This window comes from Mustela nivalis, assembly GCF_964662115.1.
Source record: "Mustela nivalis genome assembly, chromosome: 17".
NCBI lineage: Eukaryota > Metazoa > Chordata > Mammalia > Carnivora > Mustelidae > Mustela > Mustela nivalis.
The window spans coordinates 43,116,755-43,134,464 of record NC_139036.1 but is presented as its reverse complement, the minus strand read 5'-3'; the positions used below and the strand labels follow the sequence as shown (position 1 = coordinate 43,134,464).

At 55.2% G+C, this 17,710-nt stretch overlaps 2 protein-coding genes and 1 long non-coding RNA gene across 4 annotated transcripts in view; 1 reads left to right on the top strand and 2 right to left on the bottom strand.

Annotated features, from left to right (window-relative positions):
• The window catches only part of LOC309851284, a 94,758-nt gene that overhangs the window by 15,776 nt on the left and 61,272 nt on the right, over positions 1-17,710 (top strand). The gene's annotated exons all lie outside the window — the stretch shown is intronic.
• Positions 4,192-10,718, bottom strand: AOC3 (amine oxidase copper containing 3). Its single transcript, XM_082706252.1, has 4 exons — positions 8,963-10,718; positions 7,350-7,635; positions 6,819-6,948; positions 4,192-6,034 (listed from the first exon to the last, which is right to left on the bottom strand). Exons 1-4 carry the CDS (start codon positions 10,560-10,562, stop codon positions 5,759-5,761), a joined length of 2,292 nt encoding a protein of 763 aa, XP_082562378.1. The 5' UTR covers positions 10,563-10,718; the 3' UTR covers positions 4,192-5,758.
• On the bottom strand, positions 11,250-17,200 carry AOC2 (amine oxidase copper containing 2). Of its 2 annotated transcripts, XM_082706253.1 has the most exons (4): positions 14,745-17,200; positions 12,592-12,877; positions 12,224-12,353; positions 11,250-11,895 (listed from the first exon to the last, which is right to left on the bottom strand). In XM_082706253.1, exons 1-4 carry the CDS (start codon positions 16,330-16,332, stop codon positions 11,629-11,631), a joined length of 2,271 nt encoding a protein of 756 aa, XP_082562379.1. In that variant the 5' UTR covers positions 16,333-17,200; the 3' UTR covers positions 11,250-11,628. The 2 variants fall into 2 exon arrangements, with proteins under 2 accessions (XP_082562379.1, XP_082562380.1); XM_082706254.1 differs by lacking the exon at positions 11,250-11,895 and having other exon boundaries at positions 12,272-12,471.

Genomic DNA, 17,710 nt, shown 5'->3' with positions numbered 1-17,710 from the left:
GAACACATTGTTATGATGGGTGGGGTTTCTCTGACCAGTATTGCCAAGCAGAGGTCAAAAATGTTCGCTCTAGTGAGGTATTATCAGACCCTCATATGGGAAGGTGGGTCACGATCAGGGAGAACCCTTTGTCTTGGCTGCTGGGAGAGCTTGAATATAACAGAGGCCACCCCTGACACCTTCCCCATGTGTCTTGCTGTCACATTGTCCCCTCTGATATCATTTCATTCAAATCTTCCCAGCTGTCAGGTCAAAGACCCTAAAAACTTGCTAAAAAGGTGGCCCTTTTGGAGAATTACTCAGGAGGCAGGACCACAGCCCTGCTCCTCTCCTTGGGTTATATTTCCCTTTGAATAAATGTGGCCCCGGCCTCAATGAATGGGATGAGTTTATCCCTGGGAGCCAGAGTCCACCCCTAGTCTGCAGGCTGAAGACTGGGCCCCAGAACGCGGTGTCTCAGCGGAGTTGCTGCCCCAGAGGCCCTGAGTGGTCAGCCGGGCCCACCTGTTGTGCACAGCTCATGCTCCTCTCAGATCTGTTTTGTAGGGAGATAGCAGTGGCTACGGTGTGGAAGGGCACCTGGGTATGGGACAGACCAGAGGCAGAGAGGGCCAGGATGAGACCAGCGACCTTGAGGACAGAGGAGAAGGCAAGAGTCTGAGATGTTTAAGGGCAGGGGTGATGGGACTGGGTGCCTTATTGGGTGTGGGTAGGTGAGAATGAGCCCAGTATCTTAGGTGACACAAAGGTTTCCTGTGACCTGTTGGGCTTTTCACTAGAAAGGACGTTCTTGCAGAGCAGCAAGTTTAAGGGGGAACAAAGTTGAGTTTGAGGTGCTCCTGGGAAGTCCCAGTAGAGATGCCTAGAAATAAGGCGGTTGACTCTGTCTGGAGCATAGGAGAGATGTTCTAGAATCCAGATTTGGGCCAACAGCAAGCATTAGCAGTTTAAGTAAGAGAGGCCGAGATCGCCGGCAGAGGACTTTGGGACAGAGAAGACAGGAGACCCAAGACTGAGTCCTGGAAAAAGCCTAAGTTTGGGGCTATGTAGGCTGGTAGGGGAGCAGAGGTGAAGGAACCAGCGTGGAAGATGAGAAGCAGCAAATACGGATGAGGAGGGGTCAGAATGCGGGGAAGTCAAGGCAGAGAATTTCAAGAAGGGGGTGGGCGATGTGGTCAAATGTCACTGAGCCATCCAGAAAGTAGGCGATTGGAAAGGCCCATTGATTTTGCATTTAGAAGTCACTGGTGACCTTTGTCGCGGCCTCTGTGGCTGCGGGCCAGCAGAGGGAGGGCAGTGGGTGGAGGAGTGACTGCGGGAGGACACTCCTTGGAGGAAGGAGTTTTTGCAAAGCCACAGGCAGAGCAAAGACCTCCCCCCGCCCAGGAGATTCAGGGTCCCTGTGGAAGGCTTGGCAAGATGAGAGTGGAGAAGAACCAGTCAAAAAAGAGGGAGGGAAAATACAAGCAGAAGAGTGGATGGATAATGGAAGGAGAACCTTCTAGAAAGAGCCTGAAGGGCGGGGCTCCCCTTTAACCAGATAAAGAGGCTGTGGAATTACTGAGCCCATCCTCATGGCCAAACCCCAGTCAAAGATGCTATCAGGGGTAGGCAGGGTACTTTCTCTTTTATGGGGGTTTAATTTAATTTTTATGGGGGTTTAATTTTCAAACCCACTTTGCACCATTTAAAGTCTACAGGGATGATCTAACCAATTATCACATAACCATACCAACTTCAGAAGAGCCTGATTGTTGGGTGGGATTTTTCTTCAGCAACTGACTTTCCCAAGTGATCCCATTAAATGAACTATAATGTTCTTCCATTCAGGAGGTAATGCGCTGCTTGGAGAAAGCCCAGTCAGGGGACCAGAGATCCCACCTCTCTTTCCCAGCAACCTCAGCAGAAGGTGGGAGGAGGGAGGAACCCAGATGTGGGATTCTGATTCTGAAACAGGAGGCCAGACTCCCCAGAGGAGTCCTCCCCGGGGCCCTGGGGCCTGAAATGATGTCCAGGCCACCATCAGTTCTTACTTCTGACTCACTGCCCAAGGCCAGGTCTTCTGTCAACTCCTTTCTTTGTATCTGGGCAAGAGGGAATGTCCTGAAAGGCAAATCTGACTCTTCTTACTCTCTTGCCTCAAATCCTTTCGTGGCTCCACATTTTTCTTTAGGGCTTGTAGGAACATGCCTCATCTGTCCCCTGCTTGTCCCTCCAGGCTCTCCTTATAGCCCACATGCCTGGCAATGAACTTGGGTACTTCAATGGTGCTGCTTTGTTACCTCTTGGCCTTTGATCATGCTGTTTCCCCAGCCTGAAAAGTTCTTTCCATTGTCCTCCTTGTCCCCAGTTTAGACATTTTGTCCCACAGGAAGCCTTCCTCAGCCCCTAGGATTAGACTCTGCTCTTGGCTTCCTCCCCTCTCCTTGCAGTAATGACTGCAACTGTCCTTTACTAGCCTTGCTCCTCCGGGGACAAAACCTGTGTGTCTTTTTTTTTTTTTTTTAAGATTTTATTTATTTATTTGACAGAGAGAGATCACAAGTAGGTAGAGAGAGAGGAGGAAGCAGGCTCCCCACCGAGCAGAGAGCCCGATGCGGGGCTCGATCCCAGGACTCTGGGATTTGACCTGAGCAGAAGGCAGAGGCTTTAACCCACTGAGCCACCCAGGCGCCCCCAAAACCTGTGTGTCTTATTCACTAATGTATCCTTGTGCCTCGTGTGGGCCTGGTCCTTAGAAGGCACGCTGTACATCTTTGCTAATGCATGAAGGAATCCTCTTTAACTTGGGGCTGGAACCCTTCCCAGGGGAAAGCAGAGGCAGGAGAATACATGTTGTGCCCCTTCCAGAGCATTCTAGTGTCTGTGTTCCTAGAGAAGTCCCAGCTATGCCCTCTGAGCTAAGCCTGAGGCTCCCCTTGTCCAGCTTCTCTTAGAGCAAGGAGCCCATGACCTAAAGAGTCTAGCTTTGTGGGCACTGGTTCCTTCAGAACTTAACATGCTTGGTGAGTATACACTCTTGTCACTGGGTCACAAACACGAGGCCAACACTTAAAGCTGGCCTCAGTGGTCGAAGGAAGAGACTGGGTTGGGGAAGGGGGCTGGGGGTCCACCTTGCAGCCCTCCTGACCCCAGCTGGGCAGGTGTTCTAACAGTCCACATGTCCCTCCTGCCTCCTCTCATTTGAGGCTGGGGCAGGAGTGGTAGTCCCCCTGGGGAGACGTAGAGACACAATCACACACAGTCACATTTTCCGACAAAAGCTGGTGAGCATTCATGTGCTTTGGTGTGGACATGGGGTTCAAGGTCATGAGATTCACATGGGAAGGAGTGGGGCGGACACCAGCATTCCGTCTCTCCATTTCCCCCAGCTTCCCCCGGCACTGTCTGCCCTGCGGCTGGCCGTAAGAAGGAGCCACACGAGGTGGAAAATGGATCTGCATGTAATAGAGAAACTACTCAGGTCAGGGAGAGAGGAAATACAAAGTCAGCGTTCGAGTCACAGCTGACCATGGCATCCATCGCTTTTCTACTCTGTCCCAGTCTCCAGTCCCTCCTCTCTCTCAGTCTGTTCTGTCCCTCCTGCTTCCTGCCCAGGCCATGCCGTAACTGAACTGCCCCGTTCTCCTTACTCCAGTGTTCCTCCCTGGAAGGATCCTAGTCTGGATCCTAGTTTCTCTCCAGCTCTCTGACTTGTCCCCATCCACTGTTTCATTGACCCCCAGGTGAGCTTGGGCTTGGAGCAGCTCAGAAGGGAGCAGAAACTTCTGTGACCTACCTAGGATCTCCTTCTGGTCAGGAGCGGAGTGGAATCCCAAATCCTTTTCCAACACGTCACTTCCTGACCTGGCCCAGACTCCCAGCAAAGCAGAAGTCCCCTCTCTCCATTGCTCCCTGTTGTCCCTGATTTTAAGAGACGCCGAGAGGAAACGAGAGAGAGACAGAGATGGAGACAGGGAGCAAGAGAGCACAACCGAGGCTTAACATTGTCTTCAGGGATGGACAGGGGTAGGAGAGAGGGCAGAGAGGTTAGCAGAGGCTGCATCCGTTTCTCTGGGTCTCAGAAACTTGACCAAATTGAGTCCCTGGGTCCATATCCTCATTCCCTTTACCTCACCCCTACCTTCACCCCTTCCTAAAAGACTTGTCAATAACAAAATAACAAACAAAGTCGGGTCCTGTTTGGGCCCGTTTTTTTTTTTTTTTTTTTAAATTTATTTTGAACAAGGAATACAGTCACATGGCTCAAAATTCAAAATATACAAAAGGGTATAGAATGCTAAGTACCCTCCCTCCCCCATCCCCGCCTCCCAGTTCCCTTCTGCAAAAAACAACCAGTTATCACTGGTTTCTTCTGAATATGCATATATAAGTAAATATGTACTTATAGTTTCCTCCTTTCTACCACACGAGGGCGAAGGGCGCCACCCACACTTCCGTGCCTTGCCGTTTCACTGGAACATCACTCCCTATTAGTACACACAGAGAGAGCCTTCTTGTTAGAGCTGCACAGCACTGTGTTGTAAGACCATGAGGCAATTTAGTTCATCAGTCCTCTGGGAAAGGATGTTTCTCTGGTTTGCAATCTCTCACTTTGGGCACACCCACCCCTCACCCAGGTCCCCTGAGGGACAGTGGCGTGGTGGGAGCCACTCCCCATTTCCTTGGCGTGGCTACAAGTGGTGGCTCCTGGAGATGCAAGGTCTCACTGCTTCCCACCCTTGGCGCCCACGTGCCGTCAGGGTCTGCTGCTGCTGCTGCGGAGGACATGGGCTCATTCACACCCCTGGCATGAATGACCACTCCTCAATACCCCCAGTGCCCACAGATCTGCCTCAAGTGCTCCCTTGAGCTGTTGCTGTGTGGCCCTCCTTTGCCAGAGGGTGCAAAGCAGGTGAATACAAAGGGGACGGAGAGAACTTCCGGGACCCACAGCCTGCCCCGGGACAGGGGTGGGGACCACTCTGCCTCCAGTTGTGACAGACACAGGGGGACAGACGGGGCTGTCCTCTGAAACTAGCTGTCCTCTGCATTCTGAGACTTCCATGGACAGAGAGCCAGGAGAAGAGACCTACGTTAGAAATAAAGACTAGGGGAGCATGGGGACAGAGGAATGTCCTCCCAGGGCTGGGAGAGAAATCCCAGGTATAAGAACAAGTAGGAACAGGAAGAGGAAGCAGTGGGCGGGGGAAGGGAGAGGGTGAGGAGGGTAAGAGGAATGTGGGCTAAGGAACTCCTTCTAGCTCATCCATGGAGGTGTTGGCCTGGCAGGAACCCTGCCCTGGGGCTTCAAGGGGACTATCCCAGGGTTTCTAGAGCACTATTCCCAGTGCAACAACACCATCCTCACTCCCCAAGGGAGGAAGCGAGGAGGCTCGGAGATGGGTTAAAAAGATTTGGGAAAACCAGAAAGCAAAAAAAACAGGAGTCTTCTGGGAAAAGCTTGGCCATCCGTCCGGGCATCAGCTGGCCATTCTTCTCTTTTGGGACAGGAACCCAGCAGGTCTGGGGTCAACAAAGCTCAGGCGCATCTCTGCCCCTCCCCCAGTGCCAGGCATCACAGGCTCAGGATGCTCCCAGCAAGGAGGGGGTGTCAGGGAGGGCCATAGAGAGGGAGCCTGGGGGGAAGGGGAGGCGGGGAGCTTCCAGGTGGAAGAAAGGAAAAGAAGGCATCAGGCCGCCTGGCCCAACGCCCACTGCTCCTCTCCCCACAGCCTGGCCCTGGGGTCCCTGGCACACTCCCCATCCCGGGGACCCCTTAGTTGTGAGAGAAGCCCCCGTGGGAGAAGGCGGGGAGGTCTGGGGCACAGGCAGCGGCCTGAGGAAGGCAAGCCAGGGGGTTGACCTCGCAGGCCCCGGCATCCTGGTCCTCCTGGAAATAGACAGAGTCCGCAGACTCGAAGGAGGGGTCCTGGTCAAAGAAGTTGTAGGGTCGGAGGAAGAAGCCCACGCTGTTCCCCACAGTCACCGTGTTGGGAACGTCTTCCGCATGTGGGATGTGCAGGAAACCAGCTGTCACCCAGGCCACCAGGTCCTGGCAGAGGAGAAGAAAGAGGATCCTGAGGCCTGGCTTCATGAGGGACAGGCCTGCCTCCTACAGCAGCCGTGGATGTGAGGATTTAGCTCATTAGCCCACTTTCCCTCAAAAGGATCTTAAGTCTTTTTTTTTTTTTTTTTAAAGAAGGCGCCACACCCAGCGTGGAGCCCAACAGTGGAGACCAGCGTGGGCCTTGAACTCACAATGTTGAGATCAAGACCTGAGCTGAGAAAGGATCTTAAGTCTTTAAGCAGTTTGTCCTACCTGCCCAGGAGTCAAAGCCTCATCAGTTTCATATTGGGAGAAACCCCTCCTCCCTGTCCCAGCCCGGGCCCTCTACCTCTGACATCTCCCATCCCAGCGCCGATGGCTAACCCACCCCAGAGGGAGGACACCCACAGGCGATTTCAGCTCACCTGTCCCTCACTCTCCCCCACCCCATCTATGACTGAGATGAGGACGGAGCCGGGAGATCAGGGTTGAAGAGGCAGAAAAGGCTGACATTCATAAATGAATCCCTCAGAAGTCAAGCCAGATACGAGCAAAGGATTAGACACAAGAGAGCCTGCCTTTCAGCCCTCCTGGAGCCCTGGGGCCTCGGCCAGTGTCTCAGCAAATGAGCTCCCAGCTTGGGAAGTCTCCCTCAGCAGGTAAAGATGCAGGAAGGCAGGAGTCAGCTCTAGGCCTTGGGAGGCCAGACGGTGTCGGGGAACTACAGAGGAGGTGGGGTTCATCTCTGTGCCCTGGTCTCCCTCCCAGGACCCTCCCGGGGGGAGCTGACCTCTCCAGCAATGGTCTCATTGTTGATGAAGTCAGCGAACTCCACGGTGGGGGCCCAAGGGTCGTTCTGATTGTAGATGCTGGTGCTGCTGCGCTCCTCTTCCTTCCGCTGGGTCACGGCCAGCTCGTACCTAGGGAGGCACTGGTCAGGCCTCCACGGTCACTAACCCCGTCCTGCTGCCTGATTATGATGATGGAAGGGAGCTGAGTGCATGGACCCCGGGCTTCGCGTCTCATTCACACAATGACTCTGGTGACCCCCGGGATGGGTAGGCCAACCTCTTTCCACACCCTTCTGTTCGTTCCCCGGCCATCTCACAGGATGGCCTCTCCCCACACCCAGAATGGGGAAGGGTTCTCCCGCCCGGGCCTTCACCCGGCACCGGGAACACATGCCCAGAGCTTGCGTTTCGATAACTGGGAAACCCTAACGCAGCTCTCACCTCTGCTCCAGTACGGTTTGAACCGAGCTCCCAACACGCCCTTCCCTCTCATTCCTCCCCCAGCTTCTCTCTGACACCCCATCACTCACCTCCCCCAGCTGAAGGCTCTCTCCAAGGAGCTGTTCTGGGGCAGCGGCTCCCCTGCAAAGCTGAGCACCTGGATGCGGTAGCCCCGCGGGTGACCCCACTTGTTGCTGTGGTTGCTGGCCAGGTACACGTAGCGGGGCCGGGCGCCTCCCAGGGGGAAGGAGGCCTGCTCCTCGGTCTCCAGCAGCTTCCGGGTCACCTGCAGCCTCTGCACCTGGTGCTCGGGGCTCCAGGGGACCGCCATGGGGACATAGGTCATGTCCTCAGCCCAGACCCAGTTCTCTAGTCCTGTAGGGGAGGGATAGAGGTGGGGGGGAGGGAGGGTCAGTCATGCAGCTGCCCTGTGGCCTCTGGACTCTGTCCCCTCCCCGCCACTCACCGCCTCAGAGTGGGGCCAAGGAGAAACCCAGGATGTGACCCTGCTTCCTTCCTCCTCCCCAGGAAACCTCTGGTCTTTCAGCCAAAGCTATTGACCTATAAAGTATTTCTTCAGGGACTAATTCACTAACCCTTCACACTGGAGAGGACCAGGCTCAGCCCTGGGAGGCACAGGGGAGTGAAACCCCATCCCCTTCCTTCGGCTCTCACGGAGGCTGTGGAAGGTAAAGCCCTGAAAGGCGGCCAGTGTGAGAGGAGCACATTCAAGGTCCAAGGTCACAGGAATACAGGTGCAGGCAGGAAAAGGGGGCCTTCCTGAGTGTCTTTCAGGCTTGAAAGATGACCCACATCTTGGGTGTTCTAGGAGGGGGCGACACAGGAGCAAAAGCAGGAAGCCTGACTGACCTGTGGCGCTCCGGGGACAGGGAAGGGTGTGGGCCTGGCTAAGGCCACACTGGAGTGGGGGGTGGGGGAGCTGAAGGGCAGGCTGGAGCTGCGCTCTGAGGGGAAGGGCTTTCTAGGAAAGTTGGAGCCAGACGGGGCAGCAAGCTGGCAGGGCGGGCAGGTGGCCCCTGGATCGGAGAGGGAGAAGAGTGGAAGGGGCAGAGAGAAGGCCGGCCCAGCAAGGCTTTGACTCATCTCCGACAGACCAGAATAAAATGGGTGGTGGACTCAAAGTGAGGAGACAGACTCCAAGACATCATGTGTGTCTCTGTGTGACCACCAACCCCAGGAGCTATCGGAACATCCCACAGCACCCACTCTACTGCCTTGTATTTAAGGGTATGGTACCCAGAAAAAAGGGGGGCTCACTCCCAAAGGAAATGTATAACCTGGGGCTATATGACCAGTGTGCGTGTGCCAGGAACTCGGCAAGAGGCAAACAGGTCCTCCAAAACCTCGGCGCCACAGGCCAGACACAGAGGAATGAACTACGAAACATGGCTGCCTCCCTGAAGTGGGGCCTCTGTGAGAACAAGGAGGGGACGAGGGCAAAGGGGATCTTGTGAGCCCAGATCCTTCCTCCTCCCCGAGCTTTGCCATTTCTCAAGATTTTCTGATGAGGTCATGTGGAGGGGAAGGGTGGCAGCTCTGTACCCAGCCAGCGAGCTGGGAGCAAAAGAAAATGCAGCAGCCAACCTTCCCGCTCAACTCGTCCTTTCCTGGATAACGTCCACAAACCCCAAAGCAAAGAGATACCTTTTCAGGAGTCCTTGCTTCCCCAGGGATGTCTTACCTCCTACATCCAGATCCACCTTGAAGTGGGCGCTGTGGGTGTGGACCGTGCCCAGCGTGTGCTCCCCAACCCGGTTCCCGTACCTTCGGGCGGCACCAAAGAGGAAGGCTGAGCTGATGTAGCCGGTGGCGTGGAGTCGGACCTCTATGGCCCCGTTGGGGTGGAAGACCATATCCCACACGTAGTCATAGTTGAGCATGGTCGACACAGATCTGACCACCAGCACTGTCTCTGCAAGGCCCCCAAAATAGTGGGAGTAGAAATTTGAGTGATGTCGCCTCAGGGGGAGGCCCTGGTTCTGTTCAAATACGCAAAGGGCATCGCGTATTGTCTTGGGGGTGTGTGATTCCAGAAGGAGGTGCCAGTCCACGTAGGTGGCCCCGTAGGGGCAATCCACCCCCCGGGTCAGGGGAGTGGAGTACTTGCCCATGCCAAAGCCGCCGTCCATATAGCGGGTCAGCATTGCTGCAGGGGAATTTCCACCATAGACAGCCAAGGCCTCCTGGAGGCTGATCTCATAAGCTAGTCGTTCTCCCTGGAAGCGAATGTCAAAGATTCTGGGGCCACTGAAAACTCCAAGGCCAAAGGAGAAAGTCCACAATGAGGAGGTCACTCGACTCCCCTGGACACTGAAGCGGGGGCCCTGGGGATAGAACTGCAGAGGAGGCGGCGGACCGGGGGGCCCCTGGGGCTTGAGGGACCAGGACCCACCTGTGCCATTATCTGGGACCAGCACCACGTTCACCAGGCCTGCCTCAAACTGGTCCTCCAGCTGGGCCAAACTCTCATAGTAGCGGCCTTGAAAGAACACCTTCTGGATGGTCCAGCGGGCAGGGTCCAGAGCCTTGTGGTCTACCAGCAACTCCAACCCCACGGGGTGCAGGAAAAACCCGGCCCCCGAGATGTTGTAGTAGAGGCCAAACCAGGTGGCCCGGTCCCCTGACTGTAGACCTCGGGGAGTCGTGGTTATTGTCACCAGGTTCTGTCCTTGGCGCTGGTAGAAGCAGCAGTGGTGGAGGAGGCCGGCAGCCTGGGGCAGCTCTCTGTCGAAGATCAGCCGGTCTATGTCCAGGTACTCTCGGAGCAACACGGGGCGGCGGTGGTAGGGGAGGGGGCCCCTGTAACGCTCCACCGTCACATCCCGCAGGTAGGAGGGCCGTGGCAGTGGCCCCACCACCAGCTCACTCACGTTGGGCTGAGGCTGTCCGCCGAAGAAGATGATGGCCAGTGCCTCCCGGGCAGGTGGGGGGCTCCCCTTGTCCAGGTGGGCCAGGGCGGCGGCCTTGGGGGGCAGGTGCAGCTCCACCGAGAAGATGCAGTTGTCTGAGGGGCGGGCCTGGGCTGCATCCACCAAGCCTGGCCCTAGCTGCTGGGTCAGGAAGCTCATCACAGCTGTCAGCTCCTCTCGGCTCAGGTCTGCAAACAGCTGGCTCTGGCCGGGGTGTGTCCAGGGCTGGGCACTGGGGGACACGGAGGGACAGTGAGGAGCTTGGCCGGGTTCACCCCCATCTCCTCCCCTGCCGGCTAGTAGGACACACACCAAGGCAAAAATGGTGATGACCGCTAGAGCGAGGAGCACCAGAGTGGTCTTCTGGTTCATTGTCCGTGAACCAGAGTAGAGATGTGTGTTCTCAGGTCAGCAGAGTGAGATCTCTCTTATCCTATATGGAGGGGAGGCGGGGGGTGGGGGGCGTCTTGGACTCTGGCTGAGGTTCCCAGTGTTCAGCCGCTCAGGATACTGAGGGTGGGGAGAGTGGGAAGGACACGGGAAGGCTGGGGAGGGGGCGGGGCAGGCCAGGCTTGGGGGGCGGGCCTGAAGCAGGACGGCAGTGATTTCCACAGACCTTACATGGCTTTGTCTTCCAGGCTACAAATCAGACTCAGCTCTCTGGGTCAGGGTTGGAACTGGGGAGAGCTGGGGGAGGCAGCAGGAGAGGGGGTTTAAAAATAATGCAACTGACCAGTTGAGCCTGGAGAAGTAGCACCGGTAAGGAGCTGGGTCTGTGCAGAGCAGCCCCTTGTCCCCCTTGCCCAGGCTTCTTCCTCCAACCCCCACCTTCCAGGGCCAGATGTTCCCTTTCCTGTAACTTGGAACTATTGTTCTGCTTCCAAGGAAACCCCCCACCCCCAGCCCTGCAGCTTCCCAAGCGGCATTCCTTGGCCTGGTCTGTCCCTCTTGCCCTCTCTTCTTCCCTTGCTAATTTCCTTGGCCAGAGTCCTTAATATTCTCTGGGGGATTCTAGATACTTCCAAAGTCAAATAGAAGAAACACGAGCAATAAAAAAAATCTTGTAGTACCTTTTATTATAAATCACACACACCATCTATTTTTACATAATTCTATCTATTCTTCCATTCCAATGCACATGCATAAAGAAACGTCTGGTTTGATGCTCACCAGATGTGAACACTAGCTATTTCTGAGTGGTAGAATTTGTGGTGTTTCGCTTGAACTTTTTAATAATCATATCATTTGTATACATCCATCATTTAAACAAGGTGAACTGGAAATAAGAATTAAAGGAAGGGATATATAGGGGTTCAGTGTGGGAGACTCTTTCCTAACGAATGTTAAGAGGATAGAAGTCAAGGGAGCAGGAAGTGGGAACAGAGAAAGGTACAAATGTCTCAGCAACTCCCCTCCCTGTCCTACTACACCCCTGGGGTTACAAGTCCTGGTAAAAGAAAGGGGGCAGGTCCGGGACACAGGCTGCCAGATTGGGGATGCAGGCCACGGGGTTGACATTGCAGAGCCCAGCATCCTGGCCCTTCTCAAAGTAGACGCTGCCAGGGGAGAAGATGGAGGGATCTTCATCAAAGAAGTTATAGGGTCGGAGCAAGAAGCCAACTCTGTTTCCTAGAGTCACTGTATTGGGGACATCCTCAGCATGGGGGATATGCAGGAAGCTGGCTGTAACCCAAGCCACCAGGTCCTGCGGGAAGAGGGAGAGGCTGAGACTTTGGGGAGGTGAAACCCAGAGACCCACCCCTCCTCAGCCACAATCCCCAACCTCTAGCCTTCGCCTCACTTCCACCTCCACCCAGCCCCAGGTCCACATAGCTGGCAGGGTGACCTTGTGAGAAGCTCCGTAGGGTATTCACTGTCCCCTGGGCTAATCTCACCTCAAGAGGGATGACCTGCATTGGCCCCTGAATCGGAGAAGTGGAAACCTACCATTCCCTCCAACCTACGGTCAGGGGATGGGCAGCCAAGACATCAGGCTTCCGTTGCCCTTCTCCTCTGCCTCTAGGGCTACCAACCTCTCCTAAGAGGGTCTCATTGTTGATGAAGTCAGCAAAGGCCATAGTGGGGGTCCAGATGTCATTCTGGTAATAGATGCTGCTGCTCTGTGACTCCTCCTCCTTCCTCCGGGTCACCACGAGCTGGTATCTGACCAGGAATGTTGAAGGAAGGTGGTATCAGGAAATGTCAGGGGCCATTCTCGGCCTCGAAGTCCTTTGGACCAGGTTCTGTGGGACAGCATTTCCCATCCCATATCTACTTGGAGCTGAGGGGAGGCACAAGGGTGAATGGTAAACCAAGGGCAGTGAGTTGGGGTCTTCAAGAGCTGGGATCGGGGAAGAGGACCCGTCCTTCCCTACCACCCAGTGCCCAGAGCCCTCCTCACCTCCCCCAGCTGAGGGCCCTCTCCATGTCGCTCTCCAGGGGCATGTGTAGGCCGAGGGGGCTGTGGATCTGGATCCGGTACCCGCGCTGGTGACCCCAGGCATTAGTCTGGTTGCCAGCCAGATAAAGGTAGCGGGGAAGGGGCTCTCCCAAGGAAAAAGCTGTGAGGTCCTCCCTTCCGAGGACCTGCCGGGTGAGCTGTGGCCGATGCAGGTGGTGCTCTGGACTCCAAGGGGCTGCCACAGGCTTAAACACCACATCTTCGGCTACCACCCAGTTTTTCAGCCCTGCCGGGGGAGGGGGGAGAGGAGTTCCACACCAGGTGAGAGAGTCCCTTGTCCTCCCCCACGATGCCCACTGTGCTGGCCTGACAAAGGGCGGCAGAGCTCGTCAGAGAGCACCGTGCTGGGAGCCAGAAGGCCTGGATTCGAGCGCTAGCCCATCCTCTTTGAACCTCACCCCTTTCAATACGGCTATGACCAGTCACAAGTAGCTAGTTCCATTTAAGAATTCAAGTTCCTCAGTCACACTGGCCACATAGGACGAGTGGCTAACACATCAGACAAGGCAGATGGAGAATATCCATCACCGCAGAGCTCTGTTAGCACCGGTCTACCCGGTAGATATTAGGCTGATTCTTTACTTTTCTCTCTCCATCTCTACAGCGGGCATAATAAAAGCTGTTCTGTGGCTGAGCTCTGCAAGTGGAAAAGCACACGCAGGTGGCTAGTTACATTCTTGGAACCATGAACGAGAGATTTGTCTTGCAGGAGCTGCCTGGAAAAACCCAGTCTCCCTCCAGAGCACCCTGGATCTTCATCCCAGCTCTTGAAACTTTGCTTTCCACCTCCACAGGCTGGGGACCACTTTGATGTGTTGTTGTTTTTGTTTTTCTGGGACTAGATTGAGATCTTATATTGTCTGGAAGTTCCCTAGAACGCGATTGCACTTGTAATGTACACCCATCTTCCCCACTTGGTGTTGCTCTGCAGGTTTGGGGTGTCCATGCCTTTAAACAGGAATGATGGTGAAGGCCCCCAGCACCCTGCAGAGCGCGCCCTACTGAGGCCAGCACTTCTGCTGCCTGTCCCTCCAGCTCCACACTCCAGGGATGCAGGACCTGTGACTCAACTTCACTGCCTGAGACAAGGCTCTTTAATGCCAAAAGTGCTGAAGAGAAACTTCAAATCCAAGTCCTATTCCAAATATGTCAAAGAATAATTTAGGTAATAGGTTCATTTAGTCATTCTATTTTCTTAGTTCTCCTCCAACCCCAAACCGCGTGTTTATGGTCTAGAGGGTAAGAAACCGTCTGACAAGAAGGATGCATGGTTATAGAGCATGATACCTGGGTAGCCACTTCTTGCCCCTTCTCCCCCACCCTCCTCAGCTTGGCGAGGGTCTGGTAGATTTCCGTTTTTTTGTTCTGGGTCTAATAACCCGTGATTTGATTAAATTCATTATTTTGTTCTTGACGAAAAGTCCTCTCTCTGCTTTGAGCCCCACTTGAAAAAACCCTTTCTACACTTGCAGCAAGCCTACTGCATGCCTGCTGTGTCACCAGAGGTCCAGCGGTGAGGACATGTTCTGGCAGGGGTAGGATGACTCTCCCCAGGAGGACGGTGGGGCCACCATCCTATGTCCTGTTTTATGAAATCCTGTGAAGCAACCCTCACTAGCACCTCCCATCCCCGTGCCCCAGGACCACCTTTACGCTGAAAACCTCCTTAGGCTGCTTCCTACCTCTGCGCAGGCCCCTGCTTTCCCCTCCTCCACTGTCCCCCAGAATCAGGAAGAAAACTCAGAGCCCCAAATCCAGCCCCAATTGCTGGGGCAAATTCGCTAGCCGCAGAGGCAATCAAGACGAAGGCCGCCAGGCCTGGCCATTGCATTCAAGCCAAGTTTCACAACCACCCCTGCAAGGCGGTGGGGCTGGGTAATCAGGGCTGCGTAGGGCCACCCCTTCTACCTTCGGCCAGATACCCAGCATGCCCAGGATTTCAGGCTGACAGCAGCCGAATACGCTCCAATCAGCCCCTGCTCTGTTACCACAGTATGTTGTGCCGGCCTGCCCCTCTGCTGCTTCTGGCTCCATCTGGGGGTCTCCCTTCCCTCTGCTCCACCCCGAGCCTCAGTTCTCACCCGAGCACTCACCTGCCACGTCCAGGTCCAGCTTGAAGTGGAAGGCATGCGTGTGCACTGCCCCCAGCACTCGATCCCCCACACGGTTTCCGAAGAGGAGGCTCTCCTCACCCCCACTCAGGAAAGCCGTGTTGATATAGCCTGTGGCATGAACCCGCCCTTCCAGCGCCCCATTTGGGTGCAGTACAAAGTCCCAAATGTAGTCATAGTTGCCTACAGAGGACACAGACCTGACTACAAGGGCCGAGCCCGCCAAACCACCATAGAAATGACTCTCGAGGTGATTGTGGTGCCTCCGAAGGGGTAGTCCTTGTGCCTCCTCAAACACACACACAGCCCCTGGGAGCAGCTGGACTGCCCCTGTGCCCACTAATGTGTGGATGTCCACCATCGTAGACTGATAGGGGCAGTCAACACCCCGAACCAAGCCCCGGCTGTGACGGCCAAGTCCATAGCTGCTATCCAAGTATCTGGTCATCATTGTCTTGGGTGAATCGGCACCATAGACGGATACACACTCCTGGACACTGACTTCGTAGGCCACTCGCTCGCCCTTGAAGCGAATATCAAAAATCCTCATGCCACTGAACACCCCATGACCAAAGGTAAATGTCCAGAGGGAGGATGCCACCAGGTTCCCCTGCACGCTGTACTGGGAGCCTTGGGGTGAGAACTGAAGAGGGGGGAGAGGACCTGGGGAGGTCCGGGACTTCAAGGATGAAGCCCCATTTGGCAGGGGGAGAGGAACCCTAACCACTTCCAGGCGGCCAGCCTTAAACTCCCATTCCAACTGTCCCAAGTCTGCATAGTAGCGCCCAAGGTAGAAGACCCGTTGGACAGCCCAGCGGGCAGGGTCCAGGGCCCTGTGGTCCAGCAGCAGCTCCAGCCCCACCGGATGAAGGAAAATCCCAACACCTGAGATGTTATGGTAGAGGGCTATCCAGGTAGCACGGTCCCCTGAGCGCAAGCCACTAGGGGTGGCATGTAGAGGTGCCAAAGTGGAGCCATTGTAGTTTAAGACAGAAGCCAGAAAGCCTGGGGCTTTGGGTAGCTCCACCTCCTTCAGATGCTTCCACATCTGGGCAAACTCAGCTCCCAACATGGGGCGGCGGTGGTAGGGGATGGGGCCCCCGTGACGCTCCACCGTCACATCCCGCAGGTAGGAGGGCCGTGGCAGCGGCCCCACCACCAGCTCACTCACGTTGGGCTGGGGCTGTCCGCCAAAGAAGACGATGGCCAGTGCCTCCCGGGCAGGTGGGGGGCTCCCCCTGTCCAGGTGGGCCAGGGCAGCGGCCTTGGGGGGCAGGTGCAGCTCCACCGAGAAGATGCAGTTGTCCGAGGGGCGGGCCTGGGCTGCATCCACCAGGCCTGGCCCTAGCTGCTGGGTCAGGAAGCTCGTCACAGCTGTCAGCTCCTCTCGGCTCAGGTCTGCAAACAGCTGGCTCTGGGCGGGCTGTGTCCAGGACTGGGTGCTGGGGGACACGGAGGGGCAGCGGGGAGGCTGGCTGGAGCCACCTTGGCTGGTCAGCAAGACATAGGCCAGGGCAAAGATGGTAATGAGGGACAATGCCAGGAATACGAGCACTACCTTGAGATTCATGGTGAATGCGGAGAGCTAAGGAGAGTCCTACCAGCGGCTCCTTCCAGTTACTAACATCAAATCGGGGCTTATATTCAGTAGGATGGATAGGGATGGAGAAAACTCCACCCTGTGGGCTGGACAGGAAATTTCTGACCTTAATTTATATAATTCTGTTCCAATTTTCTGTTCCGTGGTTTGGCTCCAGGCACTCCTTCCACGTGCATAGGCTCTCCCCTGCCCCTGGGCTCCTGGTCGCCGCCCGACAGGAGTCCTGACTGCTGTCACTCAGACCAGACTAGAGGGCCATGTGGATTAACTCTAAACTCCACCTTGCACTCAGAACAGGTCTGAGGGAGAATGCAAACCTCAGACGCCCAGTTAAGTGCCGTGTGCTGCAGGCAGGCGCCAGAATTATCCATTTCCCTGCCTCCTCGCAAGGACCACCTGCCAATATTCCCACAACCCACAGCCCAGTTCAGCAGTAAGTGCTTGGCCAGCTGCCAGAGGCCAAGCCCTTGCTTGGTAAAAGTATCAGGTCTCTTCTAGCTAGTCGGAGGGAAAGGAAAGGTGAGCACCCGGGCTCAGCGGTCAGATCACTATGCTGTGGGACCTCAGAGGAGTTACTTCTCATGAATTTCACTGTCCTCACCCATAAGGGAGAAGTCACCTACCCCAGACTCATGAAAATTAAATATGGTCATTCACATAAAGCACTTAACAGAGCCCAACACTGGGGAGGCATTCAAAAATTGTTAGCTACTGCTACTGAGCTCTGAAACAGAATACAGCAGACGTTCCTCCGCCGTTTCAGACCTTAAATCTCTTTTTGCAGAGAATCAGTGAGGGAATCACTGGGTATCAAAAGGCTACTCTGCAAGGTTGAAGTTGAGGAAGCTTTATTTCAGAGACAGCTAGAATCCTAGACGGCCCTCCCAAGTCATTGGAAAACCCAAAGCAGGAATCCCTGGCATCTCCTCAAGAAATTTAAGACACTATTCAGTGGGGAGAATTCATCGAAGGTCAAGAAAATGAGCCGGTAGGCTGTGCCTCAAACCAGGTGATCCCCCAGCCACGGAACTAGAGCAGCCTCTACTGGCAGTTCCTGGGTATCAACGGGCAGAGGGAGCAAGGCACTGCCATCTGGGCAGGTTAGACAGAAGCAGCTTAGCGGTTTGGGAAGAGCTAACCTTCACATAATTCAGACTGACCACAAATGAAGGACCCACCCCTGCCTCTTGGTAGGCAGAAGCCTCAGCCTTTCCACTATTTGAGAGAAAAGAGGCAGCTCAACTGGTATAAAAACACCCAATAGGGTGGCTGGAGGTGTACGTGGAGGTGGGGGGTCCCACAGGCACGCACCTGAGTGTGGGCATGTCCCTAGCCACCAAGAGCATCG

Coding starts and splice junctions, on each gene's coding strand:
- AOC3 (XM_082706252.1), bottom strand. CDS start 10,562: ATGAACCAGAAGACCACTCTGGTGCTCCTCGCTCTAGCGGTCATCACC. Junction 7,636..8,962: donor GGTGGATCTGGATGTAGGAG/GTAAGACATCCC, acceptor CCTCCCCTACAG/GACTAGAGAACTGGGTCTGG. Junction 6,035..6,818: donor ATGAGACCATTGCTGGAGAG/GTCAGCTCCCCC, acceptor CTCCTCTGCCAG/GACCTGGTGGCCTGGGTGAC.
- AOC2 (XM_082706253.1), bottom strand. CDS start 16,332: ATGAATCTCAAGGTAGTGCTCGTATTCCTGGCATTGTCCCTCATTACC. Junction 12,354..12,591: donor AGGGCCCTCAGCTGGGGGAG/GTGAGGAGGGCT, acceptor ATTCCTGGTCAG/ATACCAGCTCGTGGTGACCC. Junction 11,896..12,223: donor ATGAGACCCTCTTAGGAGAG/GTTGGTAGCCCT, acceptor CTCTTCCCGCAG/GACCTGGTGGCTTGGGTTAC.